Source organism: Rhinatrema bivittatum, chromosome 4, assembly GCF_901001135.1.
Source record: "Rhinatrema bivittatum chromosome 4, aRhiBiv1.1, whole genome shotgun sequence".
NCBI classification, from domain to species: domain Eukaryota; kingdom Metazoa; phylum Chordata; class Amphibia; order Gymnophiona; family Rhinatrematidae; genus Rhinatrema; species Rhinatrema bivittatum.
The window spans coordinates 110,586,659-110,603,215 of NC_042618.1; the positions used below are offsets into that span (position 1 = coordinate 110,586,659).

At 48.8% G+C, this 16,557-nt stretch overlaps 1 protein-coding gene across 1 annotated transcript in view; it reads left to right on the forward strand.

Moving 5' to 3' along the window:
• The window catches only part of MAPKBP1 (mitogen-activated protein kinase binding protein 1), a 408,115-nt gene that overhangs the window by 204,811 nt on the left and 186,747 nt on the right, over nucleotides 1-16,557 (forward strand). Inside the window, exons 12-16 of the mRNA XM_029597450.1 lie at nucleotides 188-372; nucleotides 750-841; nucleotides 2,106-2,231; nucleotides 4,055-4,125; nucleotides 6,009-6,130. Coding sequence (XP_029453310.1) covers nucleotides 188-372; nucleotides 750-841; nucleotides 2,106-2,231; nucleotides 4,055-4,125; nucleotides 6,009-6,130 — 596 coding nt within the window. The remainder of the gene's footprint in view (nucleotides 1-187; nucleotides 373-749; nucleotides 842-2,105; nucleotides 2,232-4,054; nucleotides 4,126-6,008; nucleotides 6,131-16,557) is intronic.

The window sequence follows — 16,557 nt, forward strand, 5'->3', positions numbered from 1 at the left end:
AATTCCTATCATAACTGATTAGTTTATTTTTGGATACGTTTATCTCATATTTCTCTTATCTGTTTTTAACTCTCGTTTACTCTCTCTCTCCCCCTTTCCTTACTTTGTCTTATTGTCGCACATTTTTTTCTCTTCCCTCCTTCCCCCCCCCCCCCCCTCCCACTGTTCACACTTATGCTGTTCACAGGATCTTATGAAGATTATATTTCTAGACAACAATACTCAGGTCTTACTGGACTTGGACTACAACTCTGCACTGGTCAATGAGAAGGTTGATACGCAGTCAATGGATATGAAGGTTGGGATTCGAACAGTTTGTATGAGCCCCAATGGGCAGCACCTTGCTTCGGGTGACAGGACGGGTACCCTCAGGTATTGACATATTTGCACAGCACAGCGAAAGGGTATGATAGTTAGCGTATGATTTGCATCTGGTGTAGTAAGTGTCATGAAATAGTGAAGTTGTTATGAAACCTTGGTTCAGAAGGGGACAGTAAAGGGTACAGATGAGATGCAGACTGTATCTTAGGAACCATTTCTCCCCCCCACCCCACTCCCCCCACCCCCACTTCCACACTGTTACCTTCTTTCCTCTCCCACTTTTTTCCCTCGAACCTTGAATTTCAGCGAGATTTGTTTCCTGCTTTGGGTCTGGATTGAGAAACCAGGTGCTAATGAAAATCCACATTGCCCCGCAAGGTCTTGTGCTGACGCTTCTCTCTCTGTCTGCTTTCCTCACCCTGTACCAGGGTGCATGACCTGCAAGGTCTGAACGAGATGCTAAAAGTGGAAGCTCATGACTCTGAAATCCTCTGCTTGGAGTACTCCAAACCAGAGACTGGTAAGGAGGAGAGAAAGATTGGCCATATTCTGCAGCTTCTCCTGTCCTCTTGCAGAGGGATGTAGGGATTTAGGGTCTATCTTTCGTGGGAGGTTGGAGAAGGGAATGGCACTAATTGATTTTTCACTGTGATTACCTGTATATTCAAAGCTTATCACAAATAGTGAAGGAGTTTGATGCGTTTGATCTAATTTCATAGGGGCATTTGCTTACATCCTTAACCTTTACAGGATAACTTCATTTTCTAATGGTATTAATCCCCTTCTAACATGGACTCATGGACTCCGTGGTGATTTTACTTATGCTCCCTAAACATAACAAGTGCCTGGTTGGAAAATCCGTTAGAACATGGCAAGACATAAGAAAAAAATCATCTGTTGAGATTTGGTTTCATATTGTTTAGGATGTATTTGTTATGGAGAAGGTAAATTGTTCTTTGCAGAGAAGATTTCCCCAGTATAGTGGAGTGTGGTAGCCCTTTGTATGTTTGGTGGAGAGTGGTACCCTGGAGGCATAAAAGCTAGAGAGTTGGCCTCCTTTTCAGTCTTTTAGTTACTGGTATAATTTTGCTCTCTGTGGAATGCAAAATTAGGTAATATATGGGAAAATCACAGGTATTTTTAGGTGTGGTCTAATCTCTGGATGGGCAAATTGGTTTGGAATGGGTAGGAAAATGTCCATTTTGCAATAGGCCATGGGCACACCATGTTTCTTGGAGGCAATTGTATGGAGCACTGAGAAATAGTAAGATTGTTTTTCCCTTCACCTTTATTATTTCATATGGACCATCAATGTAGACAAATTATCTGCTGTATGGATGTTTTTCACTGTGTACAATTTAATAACATGTTGGAAAAAATGCCCAGTAATATCTACTCAGGAGAAGCCAAGGATCGAAACAGTGCAAGGCTTTCTTTCACCTTATGCTGAGCTATATTGTCATTGATTGACTGAGGGCAATGTTTTTAAGTTGCACTGACAGACCTGCATGGGAAGGAGTTTGGCGCTGAACAGGAGAAGGAATATTGGCAGCTGTTACTGAAATGCTTTATCAGAAGTATGCTTGGGTTTGGCACTGAAATAAGAGGGAGTACTACAGGTCAGGGGATGAGACACTTTGGCAGATCTGGGTGATGAAGTTTGTGCAATACTATTTCTGGCTCCAGCAGCTCAGTTAGCCACTTTGTTTTTATGAACACCAAAATCCACTTAGTTTTAAGCAACTTGAATGTTCTGCTGTTGGTTTTGCTTCCTTCTGTGCTAGGACTGAACCTGTTGGCAACTGCTAGCCGAGACAGATTGATCCATGTCTTGGATGCTGGGAAGGAGTACAGCCTGCAGCAAACCCTGGATGAACACTCCTCCTCCATCACGTCTGTGAAATTTGCAGGTGAGAGATGCACATAACCCTTCCAGTTCATTTGGTGGGTTCTGAGGAAGACACTTCCCCCTCTAATCATGGTGGGGGCAATTTTCAAAGGGATTCTCTGCAAGGAGTCAAGCCATGCAGAAGACTGACCACCAGCATGTAGCTGGGATTCCTGCCATTTCCCTGATAAAATTAAAAATTATATACATCTGGTTGATGATTCTTTTTGAAAATGTCTAAGGAGATGTTTAAAAGAGCTATAATGAAAATATGGGCAGACAGAAGTCCAGACCTGGGAACCAAAAAACTTTCAGGCTGATACAGTACAGTGGAGTGCACTGTTAACCTGCCCTTGGACGCGCGTTTTCCCTTACCCCTTATTCAGTAAAGGGAGGAAAACGCGCGTCCAACCCGCGGCACCTAATAGGGCCCTCAACATGCAAATGCATGTTGAGGGCCCTATTAGGTATGCGTGCGGGATACAGAAAGTAAAATGTGCAGCCAAGCCGCTGCTTTTCTGTGCACCCTCCGACTTAATATCATGGCGATATTAAGTCGGAGGTCCCGAAGAGTAAAAAAAAGTTTAAAAAAGAAAAAAAAAATTTAAAATGGGCCGGCGGCTGTTGGGTTGAAAACCGGACGCTCGATTTTGCCGGCGTGCAGTTTCCGAGCACGTGGCTGTCAGTGGACTCGAGAACCAACGCAGGCAAAATTGAGCGTACTGTCAAACCTGCTGACAGCCGCCGCTCCGGGTCAAAAGGAGGCGCTAGGGACGCGCTAGTGTCCCTAGCGCCTCCTTTTGCCCGTTTCTACCGCACCACCTAATTTAAATGCTGAATCGTGTGCACCGGCGAGTTGCCGTTCATCCGCTCTCCCGCGGACTTTACTGAATCGGCCTGTTTGATAGATATATGAGGCTTGGGCTGGGCTGAGGAGGGATGGACTGCCTTGTCTTCCTTGTATGTTACTGGCTCGGTTTAAGCAGCTTTAGGATACATTTTCAGATAAGCTTACAAAACATATAAATTCAAAGCTAGTAATATTAGTGGATAAAGTGATCCTGGTTTTTGCATGTGTGGTCTGTGAACATTTCTCTGGGATCTGTGGGACCCCAGGTTTGTGGGGTCACAAGTATCTCCAGAAAACCCCTCAGGGATTAACTTGACTGGCAAGGTAATTGTCCAAAATTAAGCGGAACCCCAGTTGGTTGTTAGGTGGGTGGTTGCCAGAAGTGAGCATGTGCACAGATGCAGGCAAGACCTACACAATGTCTTCTGAGATCCCCAGGTAGCCATAGGTTCAAACCATGATGGATGCTGGGGGAAGTGCAAAGACATTACTTGACAGAGTCCCCGTTCTTCCTCTGCTCTCTCCTCAGTCTCCAAGTCTCCATTATTCCCTTATTCTCCCACCATCCAGTACCTTAGTGATATCCTACAAGCAGTCATACTTTTACAGCTGGAATATATTCTTCCAGTATGTTACAATTGGGCAGACCGAATTGTCTACCTGGTCTTTTTCCGCCGCCATCCACTATGTTACCATGAGGCTGATATTCAAAAAAATGATGAGCTCATAACATAGGTGCCATCTAAGCTGAACTTAGATGCCTAAGCTTTGGTGCTGAAAATAGGTACCTAAAATTTCATGCTTAAAACTAAGCCCCTATTTCAGTCACTTATATTTATGTCCCAAAGTTAGGTGCCTAGAGGTTTTGAATATTTTCCTCTTTTACTATTATGCTCCCCAACTAAGTCGCTTCTTCCAGATGAGGAAATTTGACATGAAGGCCAGTTTTAGAAGGCTTTTTAATAAGTTTGTTTTATGTCTGTTGTTTCTTACAGCTAATGATGGGAAAGTGCGAATGATCAGCTGTGGGGCAGATAAGAGTGTGTATTTCCGAACTGCTCAGAAGGTAATTTTGATGCACCGTAGCTATGTTATATACTATACAATGTCCACTACCATGAATTACCCAAGGGAATAGTGTTGGAGCTCTTGTGTGGGGGAGACCCCAGCTGTTTCAGATGCATCACCTATCTTGAAGATCCCGCAGGGCCGTGCCGCCCGTAACCAGTATTGTTGTCCTCTTGGTAACCGCCGACACCACTGAGTCCACCTTTGGAACCTTGAGAAGCTCCAGGAAATCCTCGGGGAGAGGATAAAGCTTTTCCATTGCCCGTCCGACCTTAAGTGAGGCCTCGGGAGTATCCCATTCCCTGGCCAATAGCTGAAGGAAGGTGGAATGGGTGGGAAAGGCCCAGGACAATGGACGGAGGCCAGCTAGGACAGGGCCCCCCTTCTTGCTGGATGAGGCGACGACTGGAGCGGAGGGTCCTGGAGGGTCATGGGGGGGGGCTCGAGGTCCAGCTCCTGCAGGATATGAGGAATTAGAGCGCCTAGCTCTTCTCTCTGAAAGATGCGGAGAACTCGCGGGTCATCTCCTTCAAGCTGCGCTGCCAGGAGAGGATCATCCAGATGTGGCGACGGTGGATCCCCCCCCCTCCCCGATTCGTAAAGAGCCCGTCACTCCCAGCGGAGGGAGGGCAAAGTGTACCCTGGGCGCTCCTTGTGGGGGGCCCTGGCGCCTCCCCCCTCGTTGTGTCCTGAGCCCCCGGAGGAGGATCTGAAAGCCCGGGATGCCTTGGCTGGCTGTGGCCCTAGCACCGGAGCCCTGGGAAGTTCCAGTCGCTGTAAATAGGCGTTGTGCATAAGGACAATAAATTCTGCCGAAAAAGCTGGGGGGCCCGGGGGTGCAGTAGAGGAGTCTCCCAGGGGTCCCTGGGGGACTAAGGAAGGAACCGGATTCAAAATCGGTGGAGGCATATCGGAAAAAATCCTCCTCTTCACCCTCTGATGGCTGCTGCATGCCTCCTCTGTGTCCAAGATGGCCGCCTTCCCGCTGAAAGTGGAGACGGGGCTGGCCCCTGTTGCCTGAGGCGCGCTGAAGCGAGCGAAGAAAGTCTATCCGGCAGCCTGGAGGTGCCCTCCCTACCAGGGAGGCACCTGGAACAAAGCCCCTCGCGGGACAACCGCCACCCTGGTTAGTAGCACGCCAAGCATCGGGACAGCCGCGGCATGCTCGGAGGCGACTGGGGGGGGCGAGCCGCTATGGGACCGGCAGAGAAAACGCGCCACGGGGAGCAGGAAGCACGCCTCCACTGCCCCCAGTGATCGGCAGCAGAAGAATGTGACCTCTCTGCTGCAGCGGCCCCGGAGAATGCATATCTCGGGGCCGCGGGGCAGGACATGGCGAGGGGGGGAGAGGCTGGCACCACCAGCTTCCACCACCCTGAAAAACAGTATAAACCCAGAACCTGTGAAAGAAATTAAGAAATTTACAAGGAAATCAAAAAGACCACTTACCCCATCGAGGGAGGGATGGGGGAGGGAGAGGTGACCAAAACAGAACTACCTGCAAGTCACAGAGAACTCCAACCAGAGGATCTAACAACTTTCCTCCCCTTTTTTTTTATTTTAAACAACTTGATCCAACCTTAAAGAGACAAAACAAAGAAATAGTAGTGTAGAGGAAATATCCTCCCGACAGTGGAAGCACCAGGTTCCCCATCTCCTATCTGCTGGAGTCAGAAAGATACTGAGGACTTACAAAGGGTGCACTGGTTAATATGGCAGCACCTTCCGAAGCCTTGTCCGGCTCCATCTGCTGGACGGGGGCCATAACCCACCGTCTGGACTGATCCTGGTTCGTACAGGGAACAGGGATTTGCTGGATGATTGATTGATTTGCAGGAATACTTGGGTATGAATATTCTATTTTTTTATCACTTTACTTAGTCAGAAGAAGGGGTTCGTTTCACTCGGACACACCACATTGTTCGTAAAACTACGCTGTATGACATGGATGTTGATCCTGGCCAGAAGTATGCTGCTATTGGCTGTCAAGACCGCAACATCAGGTTAGTTCAACACCCAGCATGTTGTGAAAGCAAACACCTAATTTGTCATGGTTGAAATTGTTCTTTCCTCCTCCATTCTGCTACACCAGTTCAGACAAGTGGGTTATTTCCCTCTCCTACCAGCAGACAGGCAGAATACAGTTTTCTGTATGACATCACAGCTATTTATATGTGGTGCAGTCCAGAAAATTCTCCAGTATTCTCTGTCTCCATCAGAGATGGTAGGGTGTTCTAGTTCTAGTGGTGCAACAGCATTTTTCTGACAAGCCTTCCTTACCTTTGGGGTTATGATAAGGCAGGGGATTTTTCCCAAGCTTCTGAGGGCCAGGCTCCCGGACATATAACAAATTAGCATGCCCTGATATGAGGATTTCCAGCCCCCGGGTGGGGGGTTAGTTGAGCCTTAAGGGTTGATTTAGCAGTCCAGAAAAACAGGAGAGCGGATCCTGTGAGCCTGCCTCCCCTTTCCCTTCTTGGTTTCTTTAAAGTTTTTTTCTCATTCATAAAAAGAATAGTGCTGAAGAAAGTCTTGTAATTAACTTGTTTTGGGCAGCTTGGAAATTCTGATTAATGTTGCCAGCATTTGCATGCAAGTGAACTTTTTTGCTCGATGGCCGCTAGTTTTTTGACTTCCAGTGTAGTGCAGTGCTCCAGTAGAAAAGAAGCAGGACCAATGGTGCGTGGCTTGCTTCAAAACAAAGGAAGTGTCCAGGGAGACTTATAGAGCCTCAGACTCCATGTTGGTAGAGCCAGCCACCATGGGGATAGTGTTCCCTTCCTTCTCCCACCCAGAGAGCAGGGCATTGAAGTTGTCGGAAGTAGCGTTTTCAGCAGGAAGAGCCACCATTTTAGCTGCTGGGCTCTCAGGTCCATTGGCCTCTGTGGTGCAGCCAGGCCAGTTTTGGCTCCCCCATATTATCTCCAGTTGAAGATGAGAGCAGAGAAGTTTTTCTCACAGGACAAGGAGGATGGTAGTCCTCACATATGGGTGACATCATCAGGATGGAGCCCAATCACGGAAAAACTTTTGTCAAAGTTTCTAGAACTTTGGCACCTACTGGGCATGCCCAGCATAGCACCAACCCTGCATCCAGCAGGGGTCCCCCTTCAGTCTTCTTTTTTCCACACAGCAGTAGCCAGGTGAGTTAAGGAGCTCTTCAGAGATTCCTGACAGGAATTTTTCCTCACGGAACTTTGTTAAAAAATTTCAAAAATTTCTACCCCCACGGGGGTCCCCTTATTGATATCTTTACTCCGCAGTCGAACGGTAAGTTTTTTACCCATTTGCGGTCGATTCCTGTCGAGTTTTCCCCTCACGGCCTACTGGCCATCAACCGCACCACGCCTAAATTTTGTCGAGGCCATGACGTCGGGTTTCCGTCTGTGCCCCCACTGCACTCGAACAATGTCCATCACTGATCCTCACACAGTCTATGTGATGTGCTTGGGGTCCAGCCATGATGTCCTTACTTGCACCAAATGACACCAAAGGGTCACAAGGCTCGGCTCGATAAGATGGGACTTCTCTTTCGGCCAAAACCCCGACTCCATCGATAGCTTCGACATCGTCTGAACTAGGGCTGTCTACATTGCGGCAGCACCGGGAATCCGCTGCTATCTGACCGGCCTCGACAACTTGTCGACCCTCTCTGTTCCTCCTCAGGAAAAATACTGAGGTGAACATTGAGAACAACATCTACACCGTCATCGTAAAGCTCAGGCCACTGATACAGGCAAGCCCTCGGCATCGACGTCATCTGAGCCACCGACAAAGAAGTCCCGTACAGAAAAGGCCTCGTCCTCTTCTGTCTCTGGGTCGCCGAGACATTCCCCACCTGGACAGTAGCCGGGATCCGCGATTCCACCTTCACCAGTGGATCGTCCAGCTACGCCAGTGCTGCCTCCTACTCCGGAACCGGGTATCCATGCCCCAGGTTTCCGTGAGGAATTGGATCGGATGAACCAAGAGGCCATTGGCAAAGCATTCCAAGGCTCCCAGCCTCCATCGATGCCGGTGCCAGTTCCTCCTCCGGCCACCGATTGGATACCCATGGCGCTTGCACCGCTATTTGCAAGAATGGAGAAGTTAGTAGGTGCGTTTCCACCTGTGGATCCAAGGGAACTGATGGATCTGATTCCTTCCTCAACGATTCCATTGTCATCAGAGGAAGAAGAAGAAACACCGCTCTTCATTCCACCATTAGAAGTGCCGCCACCGACACTGCCATCGATGTCACCGATTCCATTGGTGCCGCCTTCGATGCTTCCCTCGAGGCCCTCGGTTTCTCCTTCAAGGCCATCGATGCCTAGGCCAGAGCCTTCAGGAATAACTCAGTTACTTCCTTCTGATGAACATCTAGGAGCGGGTGATGACCCTTATGATCCTTAGACCGATGAGTCGTCCCAGGATTCTGATGACCTGCCTTCACAGCCCTCTCCTCCTGACGAAAGGAAGTGTTCGTCTCCGGAGGACCTGTCCTTTATTCATTTTGTAAAGGTGATGTCTGAAACAGTCCCATTCCAGCTTCAGACTGAAGAGGACTCTAGACATCAGATGCTGGAACTTCTACAATTTCTCGATGCTCCAAAGGAAATCATGTCCATCCCTATTCATGACTGTGAAGCCTATGTGTAGGCTTTAAAAATCATTAGGTACCCCAGTGTTGGAATGCAAACTTTTGTAGTGCTCACTGTCCACTGTGCAATTGTTGCTGAAATGATCACGTGGATACTGTTGCAATATTCACTTATCTCAAAATTGTAGTCGGTCTTGCCTCAGCCGACATCCTGATGTTTCGGAGGCTGGCTCCTTCTTCAAGGGCTGGATATGCGCAAGAGAGACCGGTATTCCAGTGAAACATTAGATGTTGTGACAGTGAATTTGATTACTGTGCCAGCAATGTTCAACTTGTTAGGTTTGTTTAGCGGTCTGTGAAGCTCCGTTAAAAACAAGCGGCTGCTCCCACGACTCTGTGCTGGCGCCAGCACAGAGTCGTGGGAGCAGCCGCTTGTTTTTCACGGAGCTTCACAGACCGCTAAACAAACCTAACAAGTTGAACATTGCTGGCACAGTAATCAAATTCACTGTCACAACATCTAATGTTTCACTGGAATACCGGTCTCTCTTGCGCATATCCAGCCCTTGAAGAAGGAGCCAGCCTCCGAAACATCAGGATGTCGGCTGAGGCAAGACCGACTACAATTTTGAGATAAGTGAATATTGCAACAGTATCCACGTGATCATTTCAGCAACAATTGCACAGTGGACAGTGAGCACTACAAAAGTTTGCATTCCAACACTGGGGTACCTAATGATTTTTAAAGCTTACACATAGGCTTCACAGTCACGATAGCTGTATTTTTTTACAGCATCGTATGAAGGTACACTCAGATTATTGACATCCATATAACAGGTCTCTTTTTGAATTCATAATTTTTTCATGTTATATTGTTTGGGTTTATAAATTTAGCATCCCTATTCATGACATCTTATTGGACCTTTTAAAGAGAAACTGGGAGCACCCTGGCTCTGTGGCACCTGTTAACCAAAAAGCAGATGCCACTTATCTGGTACAGTCAGCCCCTGGCTTCCAAAGAACTCAATTGGATCATCACTCACTGGTTGTGGAGTCAGCCCAGAAGAGGGCCCATTGCTCCAAACCTCACTCTTCCATTCCCCCAGGAAAGGAACAAAAATTCCTGGATGCATTTGGAAGACGAGTGTTCCATGGATCAATGCTCATCTCTCGCATTGCATCCTACCAATTGTTCATGACCCAATACAACAGAGCCTTGTTTACAAAAATCCAGGAGTTTGCTGAACACTTACCTCTGCAGTTCCAGGACCAACTTCATGCCCTAGCACAAAAGGGCTTAGATGCTGGCAAACATGAACTGCAATCAGCGTATGACATCTTTGACACCGCCTCCAGGGTGTCGGCGGCAGGTATCAGTGCGAGAAGATGGGCCTGGCTAAAATCTTCTGACCTCAGACCAGAGGTACAGGACAGATTAGCTGACTTACCCTGTGCGGGGGATAATGTTTTCGGGGAAAAGATTCAAGAAGCAGTAGCGCAGGTCAAGGACCACCAAGAGACTCTGCGCCAGCTCTCCTTGCTGCCTTCTGATCCCTCCTCCAAAAGACAGTTTAGGAGAGATTCTAACATGTACATTTGTATATATTTCTTGTATTATCATCCCCTGCCCTATTAACCCACCTGTTAATGTTATTATTGTAAAGCCTGTTAAGTTATTATTATTATTATTGTAAAGCTTGTTGCTAAGTTATGTTACACTGTGAACCGAGGTGATGTTTTGCAAACGTGCCTCGGTATATAAGAAACCCTTAAATAAAAATAAATAAATAAATAAGAGACAAGTCTGCCGGCAGAGGAGATACTATCCCCCGGCGTCCAGGGGTCAGCCTGCTAAGCCTTATCAAAAAGGCCAATCCAGACAACCTCGAGTGCAGAAGTCACAGCCAGCCCCTCAACCAGGTCTAGCGTCTGGCTTTTGACTCCTCCTTAGAGAGCAGTACCCAGCCTCCACTTCCGCCTATACCTGTCGGGGGCCGATTGTGCCACTTCTCCACCGTGTGGTACACAGTCACCACAGACCAGTGGGTACTGGAGATAATAACTCAAGGTTACCATCTCAACTTTCTCTCGGTTCCACCGGATTCCCCACCTCGGCTGACGTGGGGAAAGTCCTACCACTCACCATTTCTGGAGCAGGAGATCTCTCTCCTCCTCCAGTCCCGTGCAATAGAACCAGTGCCCCTCTCCCAACAGGCTAATAAAGCAAGAGGGTAGGTTGTCAACAGGGGCAGGGGTTCTATTCCAGGTATTTCCTGATACCAAAAAAGTCAGGTAGGGTGCGCCCAATACTGGATCTTCGCACCCTAAACAAATACCTACAAAGAGGAAAGTTCAAGATGGTGACCTTGGGTTCTCTTCTTCCCCTTCTTCAAAGGGAAGACTGGTTCTGCTCTCTAGACCTACAGGACGCTTTCATGCACATTTCAATTACTCCGTCACATCGCAGATTCCTGCGATTCCTAGTAGGCCCAAAACACTTCCAATACTGAGTGTTACCATTTGGCCTAGCATCTGCCTATCTCAGGAGTCAGTGTCCACTTCTTCCCTATCTCAACAATTGGTTGATCAGGTATCCCACTTAGCAAACTGCTCTGACGTCCCTACGTCTCACGTTGCATACCCTGACCTCCCTAGGGTTTCTCATAAACTATCCAAAATCCAGGCTAGTTCCTTCCCAAACCATATCCTTCATAGGGGCAGACTTGGACACTCTGAAAGCGAAAGCCTTCTTACCTCAGGATTGAGCTCTCACTCTCGCTTCTCTGGCCCATCGACTGCAGTCTCGGCAACACTCAACTGCACATCATTTCCTCATATTGCTGGGTCATATGGCCTCCACAGTGCATGTCACTCCCATGGCTCGCCTTGCCATGAGAATAATGCAGTGGACTCTAAGATCTCAGTGGACTCAGTCTTCTCAGCCAATGTCTTCCACGGTCCACATCACCAAACAGCTCCGATTGTTGCTAGCTTCGTGGATAATCCAATCCAATCTGGTACAAAGCCTGCCGTTTCAGGTTCCAGAACCTTGAATAACCTTGACAACAGATGCCTCCAACCTCGGCTGGGGTGCACATGTTGCAAACCTGCAAACTCAGGGCATTTGGTCTCCAGAGGAAGCCAAACACAAAAATTTTCCTGGAACTTCGTGCAATCAGATATGCTCTCAGGGCTTTTCAGGATCACCTTTCCAACCAGGTCATCCTGATTCAAACGGACAATCAGGTGGCCATGTGGTACATCAACAAGCAAGGGGGAACGGGCTCCTACATCCTGTGTCAGGAAGCTGCACAGATATGGATGGAAGCCCTTTCCCACTCGATGTACCTCAGGGCCACCTACTTGCCAGGAGTGGACAATGTGTTGGCAGACAAGCTGAGTCGCACTTTTCAACCGCACGAGTGGTCCCTCAACCCCACTGTAGCGGACTCTCTGTTCCGGCGTTGGGGTTACCCTCACATAGACCTCTTTGCGTCGATCCACAATCGCAAAGTAAGGGAGTTCTGCTCCTTCACTCGCAGCCAACACTTTCAGCCAAGAGACGATTTCTCCCTCTCGTGGATCAGCGGTCTACTTTATGCGTACCCTCCATTTCCACTCATTTCAAAGACTCTTGTGAAGTTATGAAAGGACAAGGGGCTAATGATCCTAATAGCCCCTCATTGGCCACGCCAGGCCTGGTTTCCAATTCTCCACGACCTGTCTGTACACCGGCACATTCCTCTGGGGAATGACCCGCTTCTGATCACTCAGAACGATGGCTGCCTTCACCACCCCAACCTCCAGGCTCTGTCTCTGACAGCCTGGATGTTGAAAGGTTAATACTCCAACCGCTTAACCTTTCTGAACCAGTTTCCCGTGTCCTAGTAGCTTCACGAAAGCCTTCAACTAGGCAGTCTTATCGGTATAAGTGGAACAGGTTTACGGTATGGTGTACTTTTATGTCCATCGATCCCTTCACTTGTTCCACACAGAAGTTTCTGGAATATCTCTAGCATCTGTCAGTCAGGCCTCAAAACTTCTATCAGGGTAAATGTCAGTGCGGTAGCCGCCTTCCATAAAGGTGTTGGGAATGCACCCATTTCAGTACAACCCCTTGTAACACGCTTTTTGAAGGGCTTGCTTCACCTTAAACCTCCACTGCGCCCTCCGGCCCCTTCTTGGGACCTCAACTTCGTTTTGGGTTGGCTCATGAAACCTTCATTTGAGCCTCTCCAATCCTGTGATCTCCGTTATCTCATCTAGAAAGTGATTTTTCTTTTGGCGATCACATCCGCTTGCAGAGTTAGTGAGTTACAGGCTTTAGTCACCTATCCACCTTACACTAAACTTCTGCATGATAGGGTAGTACTCCGCACTCACCCTAAGTTTCTGCCTAAGGTAGTATCGGAGTTTCATATTAATCAATCCATTATACTACCCACCTTCTTTCCCAGGCCCCATTCAAATCAAGGGTATGCTCTGCATACCCTTGACTGTAAACGTGCTCTAGCATTCTATCTAGACCATACAGCTACCCACAGAAAACCCACTCAATTGTTGGTTTCCTTCGATTCCATCAAATTGGGTAATCCTGTGGGTAAGCAGACTCTCTCTTCCTGGTTAGTGGACTGTATTTCCTTATGTTACCAACAGGCAGGCATTCCGCTTCAAGACCATGTCAAAGGACACTCTATCAGGGCCATGGCAACATCAGTGGCGCACCTACGCTCGGTGCCACTTGCTGACATCTGTAAGGCTGCTACCTGGAGTTCTCCACACCTTCACAACCCATTAATGTTTAGACAAGGCTGGCAGACAAGATTCCATCTTCATCCAGTCAGTGCTACGCAACTTATTTGCGAACTGAAGTACCAATATCCTTCCTCCAAACCTGCTTGGGTTCAGGAAGGCCCTCTACCAAATTCCACCCCAGTTGTTGTGCCTATTGCATGTCTTTGGGTATAGTTGGTGCATTGCTCGGGCATCCTCAGCTCGGTACTCACCCATATGTGAGGATTACCATCCTGCTTGTCCTGTGAGAAAGCAGAGTTGCAATATGGGGATTAGAGCCTCTACAACGCACATCCAACGCAGAGTGAAATTAATAGTGCTCATCACAATCAAATGCATATGAATGAGGCTATTACCTATTCACTCCCTATGCAAAAAAAAATGTGCGTCTAGGACGCACATTTTAGCAATCAGAAATTAACGCCTACCTGGAGCAGGCATTAATTGCTGAGTGCTACTAAAACTAGTACAGAAAAGCAGATATTCACTCCTTCGCTTTTTGCCCATTTGTCAGTGAAAGGACCAATCCCCTTTCAGGACAGCCTTCTGAAAGGTGATTGGTCCTTTCACTCACATGTGACAGTAAAGGGACCAATCAGCAATTGGTCCCTTCACTGTCACATGTCAGTGAAAGGACCATTTCCTAGCGTGTAGCAGATGGACTCAGGACCAATGGGTATAGTGTACTCCTGATAGCAGATGGGAGACGGCGTCAGATTTCATCCCTGACATCAGCCTACATATACTCGTTCAGGAAGCTTAGCTCTTCAGTATTTCTCCGTCTCCTAAAGCAGATAGGGAAACTACACACACTAGCATAGTGTTAGAAATTTTAAACTAAAGAAGAAAGAAAACTTACCTCTACAAGACGAGCCCCATCTCCTGCAGTGATACCTAATGGTCCCTCCCCCAATCAAGAATTCCGAGATCCCTCAGAGGTAAGCCTCGGTCTGGTAGCCGGTTCCCGGCATGGACTTAGCCCCCAGAGTGGCTGAGAGGTAGCAGGTGCAGAATCGAGCACGGTAGTGAAGGTAAATCCCTCTCCCCCCGCAGCCGGAGACCGCCCGGCACAAGACCGGGAAACGCTGAGACCAGGTAAGGTAGAAACCGCTCTTGAAGTCTCCGAGGCTCGATTAGGCACACAGATCGTCCTTCCAGCGTCTGTTAAATCGGGTTGAGCAGCCCGTCTGGGTTAGACCCCGATCCGGTGTGAGGGTCCACACAAGTGGAGACACTCCGGGGGGGGTTCGCCATCTTGTACGCGTGTTGTCGGCACCATTTCCCCGCTTGACCGCCGTCTTGTCCGCTCACCTGAGCCGTGCGCACGACCGACTTCTGCTCACAGCGCGCGCACAACTGTGCCTTGCGCACAGCAGTGTCAGGCGCATAGCAGCCCGCACAATGGCCTGAGCGCACAGCAGCGCGCACACTTAACCAGGCGCACAAATAGTAGCCTGCACGCGCATCTTGCGCATCCCGCACGCACCTCATCGGCGCACCCGGAGCAGACAACTAAGTCTCTCAGCGCATGCACCAACGCGCACAAATGGGTTTTTAGCCACTCTACACAAACAAATCATGGCACTGCCAGCCAAGAAAGCCAAGGGGCAAGCCCTCTGCCCAGCCTGCCACCTGAGAGCTGCGCAACCTGAAGTGACCTCCACCCTATGCATGCAGTGCAAAGAGGCTCAGGGGGAACCTAGGCAAGGCTCCCCACAGCCAGTAGAGGGATCCCGATCCACCAATGATGGTACCCCGGACCTCTGTATCTCTGACTCGGCGCCTACACAGGAGGACACCTTGGGGGCCTCCACCATAAACCCACCTGGATTCAATATGGACCCCGGAACCTTTTCCTGGGTGGAATTCTTCAAAGGTCTGCAAACCTTTGTCCAGGTGCAATCGGTACCGCCTATGACACAGTCCCAGTCTCCACCAGAAGCACAAGACCTTCTAAGCACCTCTCGGACCTTCCAAGACAAGCCCCATCCAAGCAAAAGCATTCCCTTAGGGGATACTGACACCTCAGGGGATGAGATCAACTCCTTGGAGGAAGGAGAAATCCCTCCAGAGATGGAACCATACCGAACCATGCTGCGATTCTTCTCCAAAGACGAGTTACCAGCTCTTGTGTCCTTGACCCTGAAGACGCTGGCCATTCCAGGCATGAGTACCACAGCGGAGCCAAAGATGAACTTCGTTTTGGTTTCCCTCCGTCAGGCCTTATGCTATTTCCCAATGCTGCAGACTGTACAACAACTGATTGACCTGGAATGGAATGCCCCGGAGGCCAGCTTCAAAGGAGGACGGGCCCTAGAAGCCCTATACCCCCTGGAACCTATGGCCAAAGAACCCCTATGGTTCCCAGAAGTGGATGCCATGGTCTGCGCTATCTCGAAGCGCACGACCATTCCAGTCGAAGAAAGAGCTGCACTCAAGGATGCCCAGGACAGACGTCAGGAATCCATCCTTAAACAGTTATTTGATGTTGCAGCAATGACCCTGCAGATCACTTCCTGCTGCGCTGTTGTGATACATGCCTGCTTGCTTTTCTCTAGATATGCAACCACATCCGCTGAAACTCTAGAACCAGCGATATCCTTCCTCACGGATGCGACCTCAGACCTAATGAGCACCTCAGCCAGGGGTGTCTCCTCCATAGTGGCAGCCAGAAGACAACTATGGCTCCAAAATTGGTCAGCCAACGCGACCTCCAAAGCGAACCTCACGAGAATGCCTTTTAAAGGATCCCTCCTGTTCAGAAGCGAATTGGAGAAGTTAGCCAACAAATGGGGCGAATCTCCAGTACCTCGGCTACCGGAGGACAGGAACAAAAGAAACCAGTGCTTCTCCCCCCCGAAGAACCAAGGTCAAAGGAGCCCAGCGCTTTAGACCGTACAAGAACACATACTAACAAGCACCTCGCCTGCAGGCATGTCCCAGTCCTTTCAGAACAGACACAACAAGAGAGGAGCAGACTCAGGTACAGGCCCCGGCCGCACCCCACAATGAGAATCAACAGACCCATCCACAGGAAGAAGTCATAGGGGGCAGACT